The following is a 20,354-nucleotide window of genomic DNA, read 5'->3' on the forward strand; positions in this document are numbered from 1 at the left end:
GAGACTGGGCGGTGCAACCGCCCCAACCAGGAGGTGCAACCGCCTGGGCTCAGTCTCCAAGCAAGACTGGGCGGTGCAACCTCTCCTGACAAGAGGTATCACCGCCTGAGCTCGGTCTTCGAGCTTTGGCAGGCGGTGCAACCGCCCCAGTCAGGAGGTGCAACCGCCTGAGCTCGGTCTTCGAGCTCTGGCAGAGAGCCGCCCCTGACGGAGGTGGCACCGACAGAGGCTCAGTCTTCGAGCTCTGCCAGGAGGTGCAACCGCCCTAGTCAGGAGGTGCAACCGCCTGATCCCGGAATTCCGGGAATTGACAGTTTTGAGCTCCAAATTTGAACTGGGTTGGGGCCTATAAATACCCCACCCATTCAGCACTGAAAGACAGCAACTTACACTCGAAATCTTGATATCTTTCTGTGATTCTTAGAGCTCAAAATTGTTGTAAAGGCCAAAAGTTCTCCTCCCTCTGTTCTTCAAAGTTTTGAGTTGTAAAGAGAGGAGAGAAAATTTCTGTAAGGGTTGTCTCCTAAGCCCGTCAAAAGGAGTGAAACTGTAAAAGGGTGGTTGGCATTCGCCTATTGAAGGAAGGCCTCTAGTTGACGTCGGTGACCTCGTCGGTGGAGGAAGCCAAAAGTGGAGTAGGTCAAGATTGACCGAACCACTCTAAATCTCGGTTTGCATTTACTTTGAGCATTTTATCTTTACTGCAAACCTCCTAAATAGCTACTGCCTTCTGCGCTTTTACGAACGAGTTTCTAAGTTCAGAGCTTTCTGAATCTGCGTTTAGACGTAAATCGGCTTTTTCGTACGATCATTACATTTCAGTTTACGTTTACGTTTTGATTTCAATCATAACTGCAAACTGCCTTCTGCGCATTTATAAAACATATCTCAAAGTTCAGTTTCTTCAAAATTGGCATTTAGACGTAAACCGGTTTTATCGTACGAACGTCGCATTTCAGTTTGCGCTTGTATTCTGATTTTCATCATAAACTGTAAACTGCCTTCATAGATTTACTTTAACGTCGTCTCGCTTAATCTTAAGTTAAAGTAATCTTAGAATCGGCTTTTACATCGAAATCGTTTTTATCAAACGAACGCAGCTTTCGGTTTTAATCGCTGAAATATTTCCGCTGCACTAATTCACCCCCCCTCTTAGTGCTCTTGATCCTAACACGGTGAACTTGAAGATGTATTGCAGAGATAATAATGTTGTTAATGTCGTGTTGATTAATCCACATGAACTAGTAACGAAGATGATGTTCTCAATGCATCATTCCTATTAAAATAGCTTTCTTTTGTTCATGGTCGAGTAGAATTAGAATCATATCACATTACTGAATAGGATGATACCCTATCAATCAATCCCACTACGTGGATGAGAACATGAGATAATATAATATTTCATTTAAGAACATATGAATTATTAAATTAAAGATAAAAAGATGTGAATTAAGTGAGAAGTGAATTGGAGTTCATCCATGTACTTGCATAAACCCTGTGGTTCAAGCCATAACTAGAGTTCTAACTTAAGTAGATGAATTAGCAAGGGAGATGATGTTCTCAATGTGCCATTCCTATCTATTGAGATAGCTTTATTTTTTTCATGGATTAAGTAGAAATAGAAACATATAATTGTTGATTTGGGTTACCCTATCAAAAAATCTCACCACATCTGCTTTGTTGACATTAGTCTGCTAACTTGGTTATATAATGTGGTTATTGATTATTCTAGTCATTGGTTTATAAATGTCTGTGACAATGGACATGTAATTGTCCCCTGAGTTCTCATGGGAATACTTACCAGAACTATGTGTGTGAGAATATGAGGTAACATAATGTATCAATTAAAGGAATATGGATTATTATATTATAGATGATGGTTATGTGTTCCATAAGGTTTGGAGTTCATCTATTTACTTAGCTCCCATGGTTCATGCCAACACCCAAGTTCTAGTAATAAAACAGGATTTGTTGGAGATAGATCTGAAAAACAAAAAAATTATGGCTCAAGAAATCAGTCATATCTATTATAAGTTAACATATTGACAATAATCTGAAAATTGATCTTGTCATGTCGATCTACCGAGGCAATGCATGCTAGATTTTGTTTCCTAGTGGATAATCTAAAGCAAACTAAGGTAAGAGGCAATGATCAATAGTTGTCAATCATTTGATCTAACGTTACAATGATCATGTATATGTAGAACTCATAGATCGATTTTGAGTGACGGTGCCAAAATTATATCTTATGAATGTTAGAGCAATAACCAATGTTTATTATAATTTCATATGAAAGATCAAGGAATGTTTACATATTACGTTATGTAATTAGTTATCGTTAATATCTCAACCCCTATACTTTCAAAAATTACATTAAGATTCATAAGTTTACGAAAATAAAATATTTAACAATGTTGCTCTAATAAAACTTTTTATTTTTAATCCTGTAAAAAAACTTTTTTAATTCTGTATAAGGATCCTTATGTTTTAAGTATAAAAATCTAATGTGACTCTTGAAAGTATAAAAATTAAAATGCTAAAGGTAAGTAATTATAAGAATTAATCTGTAATTAGCTCGAACCTGTGTATAGTAAAAATAACTAATTATAAGGTCATGAATAGTTTTTATAACTAATTATAAAAATTAAAATGCTAAAGGTAACTAAATAATATAAACCCTGTTTATGCTATGCTAGAAACTAAATAATATAAACCATACAAAAGCATAAACTAAAAATTAAAATGCTAAAGGTAACTAAATAATATAAACCTTACAAAAGCATAAACCCTGTTTATGCTATGCTAGAAACAAAGGCAAATCTTGTCATTGAGAATGTATTATCATCAACTTGTAAGCAAATAAAATAATATAACTGATCAAATAATACATGGGTAGTTTCCACAACATACTACTGATCTAAAAGGTCATCAAAGCTCAAGCACTGTTAAATGTTAATAACTCTCTGGTTCAGCATTTTCCACTATCCCCTAAAGGTTAGCCTGTAATGCATAAAGCAATGAGGGCTCCTTCGTTATTCCCACTAATTCATCAACCAATTTTACATCCATTTAACAAAAATGAACAAAAACTATATATTTTGCACAATACAACACATCTTAGTCTGATGACGTTACTGCCTTGAAGTTGCTTTCTCCAAAAATGTCACAATTGATTTCCATCAATCAAATTGCAGCATGTAGCAGAAGCTTGTCACCTGCCCACCTTAACATTAAGCTTACTCATGCCAATCTCCAGCTTCCCCACACCTGCTCCACTATTTTTACTGTTGGCTTTTGCATCTCTGATCTTAAGCCATGGATGTTGTAGACACTGTTCTGCCGTTGGCCGCTTTTCTGTTGCAAAATCAAGTAAAGGGCAAAGGAACTCTGCAAATTTGCGAGCATCGGCCTCACTAAATTTGTATTTGTCAACCAGTAGCTGATCTAGTGGCCAGAACTTCAATCTTTTGATCCTCTTCAGGTCTCCATACCTATCAAAGTAATCCTTTGATCGGAATCCCGTAGTAGCAACCTGAAGAGCATGAAGACACTAGTCAGTATCATGTATTAAGAGTTGAGATAACTAAGAGCATTTATTACCTTTTTGGGCATCTTTCCAAGCAGCTCCATCATTAAAGCCAAATGATCCTGCAAAGGAACCAACGTTATCTACTGATAATTAAGTTCACCAGAGAATAGGAAACAGTTTTCCTAGTTTCATGAAGTTTGTGCAAGTAACATTCCATAAAAATATGGTATCTTTAGTAACCAATACGTAAGTTAAGTGCTTACGTTCTGTCTATGCTTTCCTAAAGAAAAAAGAATTTGATTCTTGATTCTACTTATGCTGTAATGAAACAGTCTTACACCTGATCAATTAGGAAAGATTTACTTACTACTTTCAAGATGATCATTTTGAACCATTAAGATAAATATAGAGAATGAAAAAAAATATATCTCAACAGAAAAATGTTGCCACAAAAGTTACGTGGAAATGTGCTGTTCTGGGACTCGGAACAAAATTTTAAATAGATCATGCTGCTCAAATTAAAACAAACTGGGATGTCAGGTTAACATGCCAGTGTTGCTGAAATAAGAACTGTGAGTAGATAAACAATCGTCTCAAAAAGAAATCTGCATATGACAGTTAAAAAAAGACCATATTTTATTTCCGTTCACCTTTGCAAAGACTATATTGCTGAAGCTTGTAATCTAATTTTCAATAGACCACTTAAAATAACATTTACCAATATCCCTCACTCCTTTCTATTTTGTTGTTATTTGTTTATCATGATCTTGTGCAAGCTAACCTGATATGATCTGTTTTCCTTCCTACTCTATATAATCCTGATCCACCTCTCGCCTATTTGAGCTTCCTTGTTGTTATCAAATCCAAATACACTTGTTCCAGGTCTAAAAGAAGAAGATCTATTTGCTGAAATTGCATCAATAGGTATTAAATCTAGAAGTAGCAAATGTAACATACAAGAATCTATAAATTCAGCCTTTTGAGATATCGCAATAAGATGAAAATATATATATTTTTTCATTAACAAGGATGAGTTATACTTTTAATTGCTGAAGCCACTATATGTCTTAACAATTTCAGCCAAAAACTACTGAATTGAGATGAGAAGCAGCCTTGTCTAATAACCAGATTTTGCCTATCTTGTTCCTGAATCCAGAATAAAATTTGGAAGCATGTGTACATATCTAAAAATAAGTCAACTAAATTTCTCATCACAATTGTCGATTAAGTTAGGACTTTCCTTATTCATCCAATTTTCGAGGAAAAAAAAATAGCACTCATGTTTATATAGAAGTAGGAAACACACCTCATCTTCACTGTATCCTTGGCCACTTTTAGGTGCAAATAGCATATCTCCAGTAGCAAGCTCAAATGCCATGCATGCAAAGGACCACATATCTGTAGAGAAGGAGTAACCAGCACCAAGAACAACCTCAGGTGACCTGTACTGCCTAGTCTGGATATCATCAGTTAACTGTTTATCACACCAACAAGCATTCCCAAAATCCACAATCTTGCATCTAAGATCAATTCCTTCCAAGGTCCTTTCCAGCTGCAAAATCCCGGAAGTTGAAGCACTTGTCTCAGAGATCCTCGCCCTTGCCCTCTTTGCTTTTTTTTTAAAACTCTTTTCAATCATATTGACCACTACACTGCCATTTGGGTTGCCCTCTGGCCTCTCTAGGATTGGGGTAAGTGCAGACCTGACTGGGTCTTTTGAAAGATCAATGGTGGAGACAAGAAGAATATTCTCCAGTTTCAAATCTGTGTGAATGATGCCGACTTCCCTGTGCAAATAATCGAGACCCACCAAGATAGACCTGCATATGTTTCTCACCCTATTCAGTCCGATGCCTTTGTAATGGTTGTACTTGACAAGACGAAGAAGGCTATCCCCAAGGAATTCAATTACCAGGCAAAGATGCTGGCCATTTGGTCCAGAATGCTTAAAGTGGTCAATTAATCGAACTATAAATTTGGAATTTGAGGTATCGCCTTGAGCAATTGCCGAGAGCAGCTCAATCTCATGGAGAGCGGCTTGAGCGAATTCTGGTGCACTTTTTTGAATTTTGAGAGCAACAAAACTCTACAAGAAAAAGCAAATCCAAATTAATCCTTGAACTAGAAGAGAGGTTCCTTGAATTAGAAAAACTTGGGGGTCTATTGATATAGTAGGACAAAAAAGAATGACCCAATGCATGATGCGTCAATATACGAGCCTTGTCACTGTAAACCGAGAGGCTATCTCCATGACTCAAGTGCTTGTCAGCAAGAAATCTTACCGTAATGTGCAAGGCTTGCCTCATAGTAGGATATAAATGGCAAAAGAATAGATAATAACATGCAAGAAGAGTGCACTGAGATCAGAAAAACAGCAATCCACATAAGATGGAACATGAAAAGCGATACACGAAGATCGGATCAAGACCAATGTAGAAGTAGAGTTAAAGTTGATCCATCAAGTGACTTAAAATGAGAGAAATAATAATTGAAATGAATACATAATGCCAATCATCATAAATTAAAGTTGATGTCTTTGGCAGCTACTGGCACTCAATTAGACCAGAGTGGGATGCTTTTTAATATAACATATCCCCAATAAACGATATCATTGAGCCTAGCATAAAGAAGCATGGAAATGAATGAAACATGATAAATGCTAGTCCTTTTTTCCCGCATAGGAGCAGCAATCAGAGGCATAATCATTTATCACGAAATAAAGACCTGATCTTCTCGATGATTATTCAATCGACCATTCAATTAAATGAAATTCCGAAACGTCAAATCGAAAAGCGATCGGAGATCGAGTGAAATCGCATCCAAGGACGAAAAGATGAGATCTTTCGCAGACAATTCACGACGATCTTTCGGCAATTTCGATCTGAGGCAGGAATTGGCAATCAAAGGCGCAATCTTTCTCCACGACGAAAGAGAAACAAGGAAACAAAGATGCAGAGGGAAGGGAAGGAGGAGGCAGCGTACCTGGGATCGGGTGTCGTAGGCGAGCCAGACGGTGGAGAAATGGCCCCACCCAAGCTTCCGCTGGGCGATATACCGCCCGCCGGCGAACTGATCGCCCACCCTGACGGCATGGTACCCTCCCTTCCGGTAGGCGTCGACGCCCTCGTCCTCCTCCGACCCCGACGACGAAGAGCACGACATCTCTCCCTGCTTCCAAAGTTCTCGTCTTTATTCCCCACAGCCAAGAAGAGAAGGGGAAACCCGTAGAAGAGAGGAGAATAATGGGATCCGAGGAAGGAGACGACGATGGCCACGACTGGTCGAATGGGATGACCGCTTCCACCGTCCGAAACGTGTTTGCGTTAATGAAATGAACCCTACATGCACTAATATGGAAGCAAGGAAGGTTTGGACGATCATTAATCGCTTCAATAGCTGTGCGCGCATGAATCCAGTGTGGCGGATGATCGAACCAACACTTCCATCTGATGCTGCGGCTGTCAATGGTTGGCGACCGGTCCAATTCACGTTCGGTGACGGTCCAATTTATGGGGTATATCGGTTCGATGCGCACCAAATTGGGTTTGATAAGTCAAATCCACATGAATTAATTTACATTTACGTTACAAGAGACATGTTTGGAAATATTGAAGAATAAAAACGGATTAATTACATATTATTTCAATCACTATACTTAATAAATTTATATTATAATTTTTATAATTATAAAAATAAAACATAATCAGTTTATCGATTAAAATATAAAATTAATAGATAAAAAATATTTTAATATCTTAATTAACATCTATCTACGATATTTATACAGATGCATCTGTATCGTCCTCTTTCTTCTTTCTTTTAATATCATCTCTCATCACCGCTTATTCTCCTAATAACTATAATGTTAAAAAATAATATCATCTCTCATCACCGCTTATTCTCCTAATAACTATAATGTTAAAATTATTTTTTTATATATTAATTTTATGCTTCTATCAGTAAAACCAACGAAGTTCACTTTTATAATTATAATTTTTTTTAATTTTTTAAATCTAAATAATAAGTACTAAAGAAACCTAACTACAGGCATAATGAGTGATATGTTATTAGTCACAACAAAAACACTTCCTCTAAAAAGTCAACTGTTGGAGTCTGAGTCAAGCCAAGACATTAGCAATCCCAGTAATCCACATGTTTAGTTTGTGAGATAGCTGCCACCAGGATTCTGCCACTTCCGAACATAGATTTGCCTCTAGTCAAAGGTTGTCCGCCGGTGGTGATGGCTGGTGCTGGACACAAACACTAAGTAAACATGTTCTTTCTCATATCTCATTTCTAGCCTGTTCTTACGGAGAAATTTGATTGTAATGAGAATAACAATATCAATTCGACAACAAAAATCTGGAAAGATTGAACTGACTACTACACACTGTTCTTCCCCCTTGTAGTCAGTGTAGCTTATTACACACAAACCCCGACACAAACAGCTTGTTGCTACAAAAGAATGCAGACAAACCAACCTTACATGTTGTAGATTCCTTTAGGCTCCTCTTCTCCTCAGTTAAAATACTCTGAGAAGTTGAGATCCAATCCACACATCTTCTTCCTTCCTTTCTCTTTTAATGATGCGTGTGTGTGTGTGTGGATTTACTGACCCAAATTCTACTAATTTTAAGACTGCACAGAGTTGAAGATGGACATGAGAGAGGACCAGGTGCCGGAGATGGCTAGCCCCATGCCGACGACGACGATGGCGATGTCGGCCGTAGCCTCGGCCCAGCCCAGCTCACCGCTGAACACCTTGAGGTGGAACGCAGCCGGCAGCACGAAGCCGAGGACGACGCACACACTGCTCCCGACCAACGAGAGGAAGTCGGCGAAGTTGGGCACCAGAGTCGCCGCCAGGCTCACCGCCAGCACCAACGCCCACCGCAGCCACCAGCAGTACCTCTTGCCGCACAGCCACCGCTCCGCGACCTCGAACACCGGGTTCATCATCACCGGGAACGTGAAGAAGAGGTTGATGCAAAGGCCGAGCTGGATGAGCAGCGTGAGCACGCCGGCGCCGAGGTTGGTGGTGATGATGTCCCTGGTGTCGTCGCCGAAGGCGGCGTAACCGAGCACGCCGAAGAGGCCGTAGAGGAGGGCGATGAAGGCCATGGACAGGCCGAGGGTGCGCCCGAACTTGGACTTGTCGGCAGCCTCGGCCTCGAGGGGGAGGACCATGCCGATGCCCTCGAAGGCGTAGACCGCGACGCCGGCGCCGTAGAGGAGGACGGACGGACCGGCGAATGCGTGGATGGGCGGGGGGCGGGAGACCATGATGGAGACGTCCTCAGCGATGACGACGCCCATGGCGCCGAGGTCGACCACGTCGGCGAAGATGCTGAGCGGGGCGAGGAGGGTGAGGCTCCGGATGGAGTTGAGGCCCAGCTGGAAGGGCAGCATGGCCAGCACGTAGAGGGCTTTGGAGGAGAGGAAGGGGAGGGAGAGAGGGAGGAGGTGGGTGAGGGAGCTGGAGATGAAGATGAGGTAACCGACGCAGAACCCGGCCTGGCTAAGCACGATCATGGCATCGACGGCCAGGCGGCCGAGGGAGCCGGATACGGCGAGGCCGAGGTCGCCGAAGGAGGCGATCTTGGCAGATCCGTCAAGGTCGAGGCGGCGGCGGGTGCGGACGATGAGCATCATGCAGTGGAAGGTGAGGGCGGCGACGGCGAGGAGGAGGAGGGCGCCGGCGGCCCACCCGGTGCGCCGGAACGCGTACGGGAGGCCCAGGACGCCGGAGCCCACGATCGCGATGAACACGTTCGCGAACGTCTTGGGCTGCGACGACAGCCGGCCCCGGAGGTCGCCGCCGCCCACCGACGGAAGCAGCGGCGCCGCCGACGCGTCCAGGCCGTAGTTGGAGGAGCACGCCTCGTTCCCAAACACCATGGAGTCGATCGAACCAAGCAATCAATGTGCTGTTCTGAGGGAGAAGAGAGGAAGAGGAGAAGAAGGAAGACGATGAGAAACGGGTGGTGACGTGACTGCTATTAAAGATGAGGGGAACCGTGAGACATAGTTGGAACGCCGAGGGAGTTCGAGAACGACTTCGCTTCTCTGGGACCGTACGATTATGGCAATATTAGCTGGACTCAGCGATTGCTTGAATGCGAGGGTTTCGATCGATGCGACGTATTTGATCTTTAAAAACTGCGTTATAATCATTTTTAGGGTTTTGATTCAAACAGGATATTGTTTTTAAGTTTTTAATCAGATATTTATATGTATATATATATATACATACATACATACATTTATATATACATATATATATATATATATATATATATTATATATACAAGTTCAATATTTAAATTACACCTCACCTTTGAATGGACAATTGGGATTTTAAATGGATAAGAATAAATTTGCATGAAAAGTTCATATGATTATTATTATTATTATTATTATTATTATTATTATTATTATTATTATTATTATTATTATTATTATTATTATTATTATTATTATTATTATTATTACTATTATTATTATTTTCGAGTGTTCTTTTATATATTGTCCGTACATTTCCTACTTTTAAAATTGGTAAAAGTATCATCAACTATTTTTTCTATATTTTTTTCACATGTCTAAATATATTTAATTAAAGTAACTCATTGAATTCAATGAAATCGTTCATTTAGACTGATTTAACCATCCTAAAATTTTAGAGAGGTCCAGAATAAATAATAATCAATAAAATCAAATATTATTAATATATATATATATATATTTATTTTATATTTTATATTTATATATAAAATATTAATACATAAAATTAATTTTAAATTAGAAATATTAAAATATTAAAATTTTGAAAATAATGAAAATAATAAAAATAGAATCAACTTATTGAATATAATAATACTATTGGAATATTTATTAAAATAATAATAATAATATTAAAAGTAACGCAATGAATGTTAAATATTAATTATATCTCAATGTCATTATAGTGAACCATCAAATAATAAAATATTATTTTAGATAAATAATTAAAAAGAATATGTAAATAAAATCTCAAAAAATAAAAACCATTGTTTATAGATGCATTATGCAGTACTTTTCATATTAGAATTCAAATTAATTTAATACTCAAACTTTTATTTTTATGATTTTTATGTAATTTTAATTAGAATAAGTAAAAAATAATGTAACTAGTAAAATTATCTATTTTGAATATTTAAAAACAAAAAAAGGTCACTTTGGCCTTTATAAGTCATTTCCAAAGTTTTCTAAAATTTTAAGAATTTTGAAAAAAAAAATGTAGAACGCGAGCTATGTTATTTTAAGAGACATTAACACTATTTTTGAATAGGATCCAACAATAATGGAACCTCATTTAAAAACAACTTATGTCTCTAAATCTATCAACTAAAAGCTTTATAAAACCTTATATAATAATATTCAAGTGATTTTTTTTTGAGCCAAAGTTATTGTAAATTCACTTAAACTAATAGAAAAAATGACATTATTATTAGCTAAGGAGTGAAATAAATAATATATATTTTTCATTCTTTAAAAAAGGAAAAATAATTTATGAGTATTGTTAAAACTTCAAGATTTTTCGAAAAAAGTGAGAAGGGTTACACTATTATTGAATGAGTCCCAAAATGGTATAATCTCATTTAAAAAATAGTGTAATCCAAGTCCCTAAAATTTTTTCCTCACCAAACTTCATAAAACCTTATGTGATAATATTCAAATGGTTTTTTTAAATCTAAAATAGGTGTAAATTCACCTTAAATTGGATAAAATTAAAAGAAACATAATTTCATGCTTTTAAGGACTGAATTAAATAAAAATACCTATTTTATATGCTTATAAATATAAAAATTAATCATTTAGGCTTTTGTAAGTCATTTCTAAGTTTTTTTCTGAAAATTAATTTTTTTTTAAGAAAAATCAGAAGTAAGTTATACTCTTTAATAAGATTTAAAAACAATATAATCCAATCAAAAATTAATGTAGCTCGGGCCTCTAAATTTTTTTTCCTTAAAGTTTAAAGAGACCTTATCATATACAAATCTACTTACCTTAAATTAGTTAAAATTAAAAATAACAAAAAATTATGTTTTTAAAGGATGAATTTTTTTATAATTTAGAAATTTTTGAAAAATGGGATATGAGTTATACAATTTTCGAGTTAGAATCATAAAAACAATGTAACTAAAGTTCTTTAATTATTTTCCTTAAAACAGTGAAAAATTATTTTATTAAAAAATATATAACTCTATTTTTAAATAAAAGTACAACTCAAGTTTTTAAATTATTTTCCTCAAAAGTTCAAAAATCATTCAAGTGACTTTTAGCTCAAATTGGTTGTAAATTTTATCTCAAATTGGCGAAACTATGAAACTATAAATAAAATTTACCTATTTATATGGTTAAAAATAGAAAAAATAAATGATCATTTATATCTTTCTAAGTATTTTTTTAAGTTTTAAAAAAATTAAAAAAAAAGGTTGGAGTTGAGTTGTAGTATTTTTGAATAAGGTTACGACGATATAACATATTCAAAAATAATGTAACTCAAGTGAAAAAATATATATATATATATCTCAAAACTCCAAAAGAAAATATTTTAAGATAAATCCAAATTTTAAGCCCACAAAAAATAACGAAAAAGACAACTCAAAGTTGTCTACGGCCAGCGTTTTGTGTTTCTTCCGTGCCAGTCTCAAACACTGTGTTGGAAAATATAATCGGAGAATAATTCATATTTTCTTTTGAATATGTGAAATGGGTCTCGAAATTAAAAGAAAAAACCAATGAAATAAAATGCATAGGGCCTTTAAATGACATCTTCCATTGTGTTCGTGCATGTTACTCGTGTTTGTTGTCCTTATTCCAATCGATATCAAAGAAATCAAGCTTATAGGAAATTGCCATTGTTTAGGCTGATCGATGCAGTCAACGTAGAATAGTCAATCAATCCTAAGAGATGGTCGGTCCAAACTCACGTGGTTCGAAGGACCAAAGAATTCTTCGGACTGAATCGTGTGATGAAGAAGAAGAAGAAGAAGAAGAAGAAGAAGAAGGGAGAGAAGGGCACAAACCCGTCTTCCTTCATGCTTCCTTTTTCTCCCATAGCCATTGCCATCAGTTTGGGCACTTAGTTTTCTGTCATAAGCGGCTTATTATATAATTAATATAGAATTTAAGGATCAATATGTACGGAATTATCTATTATGAGAGGAGGACCTTTGTGATGGCTGAGAGTGAGTTGGGTGGTCTTGAAATCCCATAGGATAATAAAAAATCAAAAGAATATGCAAATATTAATAATAAAAAATATTATAAAATCAGATTTAAAATGTTTTGAAAATATTTGTCATCATGTGAGATTATAAGATCCTTAAATTATTATCACTCAAGCATAATTAATATTCTCTAGCATAAACTTCAAAGAATTTACATAATTATTTTTATACTTTTTAGAAATCTTATAGAGCACCCTCTATATACTCTAGAGAGAAATTAAAGAGTATTCGAAATATTTCTTACAACTTATTTTTTTTCTTGTCAAAATCTAAAAATACATAAGATATTTTATAAAATTCTCATATCAAAATATAAAAAAATAGAGCTACATAAGATATTTATAGAAAAATTAAATTCTAATTTTTAGTATTTTATTCTGAAGACTTTTTATTTATTAGGATTCCTTGTCCTCTGATATGGGTTCTAAAAAATGTTTTTACTTGAAACTCACCCTTATCAAATATCTTATTATTGGATCTTCTTGACTCTTGTACCACTTTCTTGGGAAGAAAGAGAATAATTAAAAATTAACAAAATATTCAAAGATTAACGATAAAAAAAAATACTAAAAAGTTAATACAATATTTATATTTAACTTGATTCGACAACTCTCACCTATATCACAAGAGTTTTGAGTTATTCCTACTCAAGCATAATTTTCTTGTATATCCTCTCGGATTAGAAGAACTTATACATTTGCTCTCATTCTCTCTATAATTCTTAGGATACTATAGAAAGAAACCAAGTATCTCATATTTTATTCATTTTCCATCAAAATCTAAAAATATATAAAATATTTATAAAAAAAAATCCTAACTTTTAGGACTCTTTCTCATACTAATAGTCTTTATGCTTTTATTAAATTGACTCTAAAAATTTTAAAATACTTAGTGAATTCCATCAGCCATCCTTATGTTTCTATTATATAAAAAACTTTAATACCAAAATCTAAAATCAAATAATGATAAATATGTTAGGATCAGAGCGGCACTAAGAGAGGGGGGTGAATTAATGCAGCGGATTAAAACGTTGGTTTTGACAAATCTTTCGTACGATAAAAATCGAACTCGGAAGTGCTTAACTTGAAAGCGTATTCGTATAGTTGTGCAGTAAAGGTAATGAGGAAATAAAGCACGTAAGAAAGTTTGCAGTAATGTTAATAGCAATAATGAAATGCAAACCAGAGATCACGTCGATTTTAAAGTGGTTCGGTCAAATGACCTACATCCACTTGCGAGGCCCTCTTCGATGAGGCTCCCACCTTCTACTAGCAAATCTCTTGAAAGGGAAGAGCAAATACCCCTCTAAAAATCTTTTACAAGTGGTTCACACTCTTACAAATTTTCAGCAAGAAAAAAGGAGGTGAACACTCTAGTAAATTAAAAATAAGGCTTGCTAAAACTTTTCTAAGACCTTTCTCTCAATCAATTGCTTCTCAAAAAGTTGTAATCTCAGCTGAGATTTGAGAGGTATTTATAGGCCTCAAGAGGATTCAAATTTGGGCTCCAAAATTTGAATTCTCTTTGGTTCCCGATGCTGACAGTGCCACCGCCTGTCAATGTCTGACACTGACAGTGGACTGACGGTGCCACCGCCCAGCTCTAGGGTGCTGGGCGATGCCACCGCCAGACCCTTCGGTTCACTAGTTGAGCTTTAATTTCAGCTCAAACCAAGTCAAATTTTAGGCCCAGTTGGCCCCTAACCAGGATATAGGATTATCTTTTAATCCTAATCCTAATTACATGTGAACTACATAACTAAAAACATCCCAAGCAAGTTTTCAACCGCGAACGTCGAGTCTTGTTCCGACGAGCTTTCCGACGATCTTCTTCCGATAGACTCCCAGCAAGCTCCCGATCTTGTGATGACTTCAACGAGTAGCCGAGCCTTCTCGGTGATCTCCGCGAACCTCCGACGATCTCTTCGGCGAACTTCCGAAAATTCCGACAGGTTCCCGATTTCTTTTCGGTTGGTTCCGGCAGCATCTCCGACGATTCTTCGGACTCTCAAACGTCTATCGAACTTGACTCCGGTATTCTTGCTTTATGTTTTCTGATTATCGTAGTTAATCCTGCACACTTAACTCAATAATATGGATTAGATCAATCAACTCATCAATTGATTTTATCATCAAAATCTAAGATTCAACAAAATATAAATTTATGATGCCTACCTTCGATATTATTTAGAAAATTTTTATATGATTTGCGAGCGTACCGTCATCGAGTCCGAAAGTTATAGTGATATAGACTTACAATAAAAACTAAACTTGTCTTCTTTTCTCTTTCTATCATTCATAGTATTACTAAGAGCGATTGACTAGAAAAGAGATGAGAGAATATCTATAATTTATCATTGATTGATTTAACGTGACCATGGAGAGATGAGAGAAAAAAGATCTATAATATCTCAATAATGTCATATATCCTAGTCTCCTTATTGGTGTATGCATGTATTTACACATTATATGTTTAGTCCTGAGGAGATTTTCTCTATTTATAAGTGAGACCATTGGGTATAAGATAAGTAATTAGGAGGATCTCTTCCATCAAGATCATTTTCTAACGAATTTTATCATGATTATTTTTTTATTAATTGATAACTATAATCAAAATAAAATTATATTCATAATATATATTATCTAATTATATAACACCATATAATCTAGCAAAGGTGTATATATACATTGCTGAAATAGAGAATCAGAAAGACCGAGCTGAGCTGAGATGAGATAAAGTGGACTGTCGTCCGAGGGATGGGACTGGAAGAGATTACTAAACCAAAGCAAAGCATATAGAAGTGGTCGGTCTCTCTCCCTATGAAGGTTAAACTAAAAGAAAGTATTTGCTGAGAGGGGATTTCAGCGTCACTTTACGTGGAACATTCAGCTGACATCACAACTATCTTTAACTGTTCTCTCTTCTTTTTGACGTGTGAGAGTGACCAAATACTCAAATCTCCCCTTACGAACTTGGTCTAGTAGGAACTGATCATTTCTCAACTTGTGATCCACTTTTGCTGTAAATTGCCCAAGAAGAACCATGCATCTCAGATGCAAATTTGAGTGCATGCTTGCTTGCTCACCAGTTGCATTGTCTCTCCAACAACCCTTTTAATTCATCTGAAGAACCTTCATTTATGCTTGATCAAGCTTACAACCATGAAAGTGAAACCATGCAAACCAAGACGAAGCATTTGATGTAGTCTTGGGAGCTTGAGAGTTGAGAAGCTTGACGAGCAACCTTTGGCTTGCACACATCGTTGTCTAATATACATCTCCCGTCACCCTTTCACGTTGTCATGGCAAGCTCGTGAACTTTTCTTGCTGCTTTTGGACGCCGGCCACCATTGCGAGGTTGGCACTCAAAGGTCCGATCCCAACATCGCCAGCAGCAGTACTGCTATTCGTTTGCTTTATCCTTCTCACCATTCTTAAATTCAATATAAGTTATGGTGGAAACACATTTGCATGTGTATAAGTATGTGTGTGTGAATGTGACATGAATTCGTCAAAGATGGAAAATTCCATGCACATGTCGACTGCGTACTTTACATGGAGTGCTGACTAGATATGGACGACTGGAGCCCACCGCAAATCCAACGATGACGCGACACGTGCCAGAGACAGCCTTGAGGCAGCAAAGACAAGAAGAGAAGCTTGCGATCTTTGTAGCCATGGATGCAAAGTCCTCAAAGAAAAGAAGAGAAAAGAAAAGGAAAAGAAAAAGATGGCCAAGAGCTTCTCAACGACGACGATATCCCATCAATCCATTCCCCGAAAGATCATAAAGAAAAGGAAAACAACTCCTCAAATGGCAGTATAAAACCCTGAACATGGACTGCTTCCTTTCCCCTCCTCCTCCTCTCCTCCTCCTCCCTCTCTCTCTCTCTCTCTCTCTTGCTCAAGAGAAGGCAGGTCTTGTTCTCAGATTGGCAGGAAATGGCACCAGTCACGTTGCCTCCAGGCTTCCGGTTTCATCCCACCGACGAAGAGCTCGTCGGATATTATCTCAAGAGGAAGATCAATGGGCATAATCTTGAGCTGGAAATCATCCCTGAGGTTGATCTCTACAAGTGCGAGCCATGGGAGTTACCAGGTTCCCTTCTCTTCCCGTCTCAAACCTTGTTCTGCCATTCTGTGGACTTGCTTTCAACAGTCGTTGGCCAGTTCATGATCTTGCATGGTTGGCTATTCCTACACATACGTACCTCATGCAGCACTTTTAATTTGATTCCTTCATTACTTGCTCGATAGATAGTTGCTCTCAATCACTGTCGTTAAGTATATTGAGTCAATCAATCGAGTAGGGAATTGATGAGGATCTCTTCGAAGGTAAAGAGGAACATTATTTCTCCAAAGCAAGTCCAAACTTTCATCACTTTGATCACAAAATTTTCATTCTTTTAAACCTAAAGCTGAAAGCGATCTTGAACTCTGTCCCATCACAAGAAGAATAAGATCTCCCACTCTATATATCCTCCATCCCCACCCCACCGGGGTTGTTTCCCCGATCACCTTTAACTGGACCCTGCACACCTTGATTTAAATTTCGTTTCTTGGTGACGCACCATGCTGCAGTGCGTGAACAGTGAAGATATACGAGAGAAAAGGACAGACAGAGTTGGACCCAAGTCAAAAAGTGGGAAGAAAAGTTGCAGAATCCAAGAAATGATGTCCCATGGATAGGGTCCCTTTGTTGGTGGGGAATTGCCTTGGGTCTGATGAGGAATATATATCTAGGTTTCGGTGATGATGATGTCCTTAAAGTGCCTTGTATGCCAATCATGATTTGGCAATAATCTAGAATAATGGATCATGCATGGTTCCTTGTGGCTTTCTCCAGAGAAGTCCTTCTTGCCGAGCAAAGACCTGGAATGGTACTACTTCAGCCCCCGAGATCGGAAGTACCCCAACGGATCGAGGACGAACCGAGCAACTCAATCTGGTTACTGGAAGGCCACAGGGAAGGACCGAAGAGTGAGCTCCCAAAGGCGAGCTGTGGGCATGAAGAAGACGCTCGTTTACTACAGAGGGCGAGCGCCGCATGGCTCTCGTACGGATTGGGTCATGCACGAGTACCGCCTCGATGAGAATGAGTGTGAGACGACGGCCTCCGGCTTACAGGTACCAAAACCCTCCATCATCCCCCCCCCCTCTCTCTCTCTCTCTCGTTTCCTGCTCATTGTTTAACGGATTCATGGATGAAAGATGCAGGATTCTTATGCTCTATGTCGCGTGTTTAAGAAGAGTGCACCAGGCCCTAAGATCTTAGAGCATTATGGTTCATCTTGTAAAGGATCAACTGAGCTTTCACCAACAGTTAATGGGAATTGCCATCCTTTTCCACCTGAGATTTGCTCTTCCAAGATGGTTCAAGGATCCTCACCTAATGTAAGTGCTTCTGCAGATGTCAAGTGGATGCAGTATCTGTCACCAGAAGCATTCACCGATACTCCTCCGTTTTTTGATCCAGCATGCTTCCCCTACATTCCATCGAAGGTAAGCATAGTTCATCCAACATAACTTTCACGTATCAATATGACGTTCAGAACCCAACCAGCTGAAGTCTGTCTAAAAGAACAAGAACAAAACTAGAATCCTTTCCTTTATCAAAGTGCCATCAAATCAACTAAAGGAGTCATCTTTTCAAAGCTCAGGTAGACATAGCCTTGGAGTGTGCAAGACTACAACACAGGCTCTCCTTGCCGCCCTTGGAAATGGATGACTTCTCACAGAACAGTCTCGCCGACTCAAACAATGCCTCGCATTTGGGTGGCCATCAAGAAAGTGCAAGTCAAGCGGACGTCGTTTTGCGAGAGATCTTATCGGTTGCCTCGGCATCTCAGGAGCGGACGATGTGCAGCTCCGACTACCCTAATGTATTTGCTGGAAGCAGTACTCACTTCGATGAATTTGCATGTCTGTTGGGACTTGAGAGAAGAACAGAAGGCATGCCTTTTCCTGAAATAAACGACTTCGGAGAAGAGTTTAAGGAAGAGCATAAGACAGCGGAGAGTTCAACAGATGTAAGAATCAGTGAACTATCTGTATAAATCAGGACTAGCCATACTGCTTGCCTTCTCATATATGATTTGGTTCTGTAAGCAGATAGATTTAGAAGATCAACGCAGTATTTTTTAAGGTTGCAGAGATAGTGCTTTCGAAGATTCGCTATTCTATCATTAAACTAGTCCAGGATGGGATGCAGGAGGAGAAGCCGATCATCTCTGAGATTAATTGCCAGCTTCATCGCTGATGGAATCTACCAAGATGGCAACATATCGAGCCTTTGCGTTTGAGAGATTAGAAGTACATGTCGATGGTTTTAGCAGGTTTCAGGCGCACAACCTCATGAAGAACAGCGAGGCTATACCAAGTCACGTAAACGCTCCCTCTTAATCCACCCATAGAACACGCAGTGGCATGCCGCAAGTTGCTTCAGTTATCATCTCAGGGAAGACGATCCATCAAAGATGTCAAAGACATAGAGAAGGGAAACCCTGATATTGCAACCAAGAAAAAGATGGAAGATGACATTTTTGTTTCCATGGATGGAAGATAGTGATCTTGTGCTTTTTTACAAATGTACAGTTAATTATGGATTTGCCTCTGACAAGGCAAATTATTACACTACCACTGTAATCCAAATCCTCGTTGTTGGCATTCAAACCTAAACTTACGTAGTAGTGATTGATAAGGGAAATATCTTCCAATCAGGGGTTGACACTTGGCAGTTCAATCGGTGATACCACCTCTGTCCCCATCCCAAAATAATTTAAATCAAAAAAATTATGCTTTATCCATATTCCGAACCAAAATCCAAAATATAATATTTGAGGATATTAAAAAATTAAAATTTTATTTATATTTATAAAACTTGTTTAGTGTATAAATCATTCAACACATTACTTGATAATTTCATAAAGTCTAACATCAACTCAAAAATCATTAATAATCTTATATAAATCCATTTTTTGATTTATTCATGTCATTCTTATATAAGGGCATGTTAATTTTCTCTGTATCGTTCTAATTTTATCGAATGTCTCCAAATGAATTATGACTCAATCAATAACTAAGTCATATATATATATATATATATATATATATATATATAATATAATATAATATAAAAAGACATATCAAACACTATAATAATCGAAAACAAATTTAATTTTCTCAAAATTTACATTTCGTTTGTTACTAATTTAAGTATCAAAGAGACCATAAAACTAATACGATCTTGATCTTCGTACAGATCGAATACTTGAAACTTTTGATCAAACCTAAAAACTTCTTGAAAATATGAGTTCAAATCAAGTCGGACTAACCTAATCATCACCGACATCATCCTCTAATGTTTTGATATTAGAATATTATTCTCTTGACCAAATGCTATTTTACGCTTGCCCACAAACCTTCACCCTCAAAGGCCATAATTCAAATTACCAATTCTTGATAAAAAAGAAAGAAAAAAGCTAATAAAATTATCAATTCTTGACAACTGAGTGTGAGAATTGTTGCTCAAAAAAATTATTATTAGATTATTTA

At 37.3% G+C, this 20,354-nt stretch overlaps 3 protein-coding genes and 1 non-coding gene across 4 annotated transcripts; 1 reads left to right on the plus strand and 3 right to left on the minus strand.

Annotated features, from left to right (window-relative positions):
- Positions 1–2,923: 2,923 nt before the first annotated feature.
- Positions 2,924–6,885, minus strand: LOC103977122 (uncharacterized). Its single transcript, XM_009392555.3, has 4 exons — positions 6,512–6,885; positions 4,836–5,615; positions 3,601–3,648; positions 2,924–3,532 (listed from the first exon to the last, which is right to left on the minus strand). The coding sequence occupies exons 1-4, from the start codon at positions 6,689–6,691 to the stop codon at positions 3,212–3,214; spliced, it is 1,329 nt and encodes a 442-aa protein (XP_009390830.2). The 5' UTR covers positions 6,692–6,885; the 3' UTR covers positions 2,924–3,211.
- A 948-nt stretch (positions 6,886–7,833) lies between these two features.
- On the minus strand, positions 7,834–9,549 carry LOC135610381 (amino acid transporter AVT3C-like). The gene has a single exon (XM_065104811.1). It carries the CDS (start codon positions 9,425–9,427, stop codon positions 8,162–8,164), a length of 1,266 nt encoding a protein of 421 aa, XP_064960883.1. The 5' UTR covers positions 9,428–9,549; the 3' UTR covers positions 7,834–8,161.
- Positions 9,550–16,698: 7,149 nt separating this feature from the next.
- LOC103977106 (NAC domain-containing protein 54-like) lies at positions 16,699–18,944 on the plus strand. Its single transcript, XM_065102226.1, has 4 exons — positions 16,699–16,899; positions 17,647–17,927; positions 18,018–18,302; positions 18,461–18,944. Exons 1-4 carry the CDS (start codon positions 16,743–16,745, stop codon positions 18,854–18,856), a joined length of 1,119 nt encoding a protein of 372 aa, XP_064958298.1. The 5' UTR covers positions 16,699–16,742; the 3' UTR covers positions 18,857–18,944.
- An 820-nt stretch (positions 18,945–19,764) lies between these two features.
- On the minus strand, positions 19,765–19,867 carry LOC135611485 (U6 spliceosomal RNA). Its single transcript, XR_010486612.1, has one exon. It is a non-coding gene; the product is annotated as a U6 spliceosomal RNA (small nuclear RNA).
- Positions 19,868–20,354: the final 487 nt, after the last annotated feature.

This window comes from Musa acuminata, chromosome BXJ2-4 (assembly GCF_036884655.1).
Source record: "Musa acuminata AAA Group cultivar baxijiao chromosome BXJ2-4, Cavendish_Baxijiao_AAA, whole genome shotgun sequence".
NCBI classification, from domain to species: domain Eukaryota; kingdom Viridiplantae; phylum Streptophyta; class Magnoliopsida; order Zingiberales; family Musaceae; genus Musa; species Musa acuminata.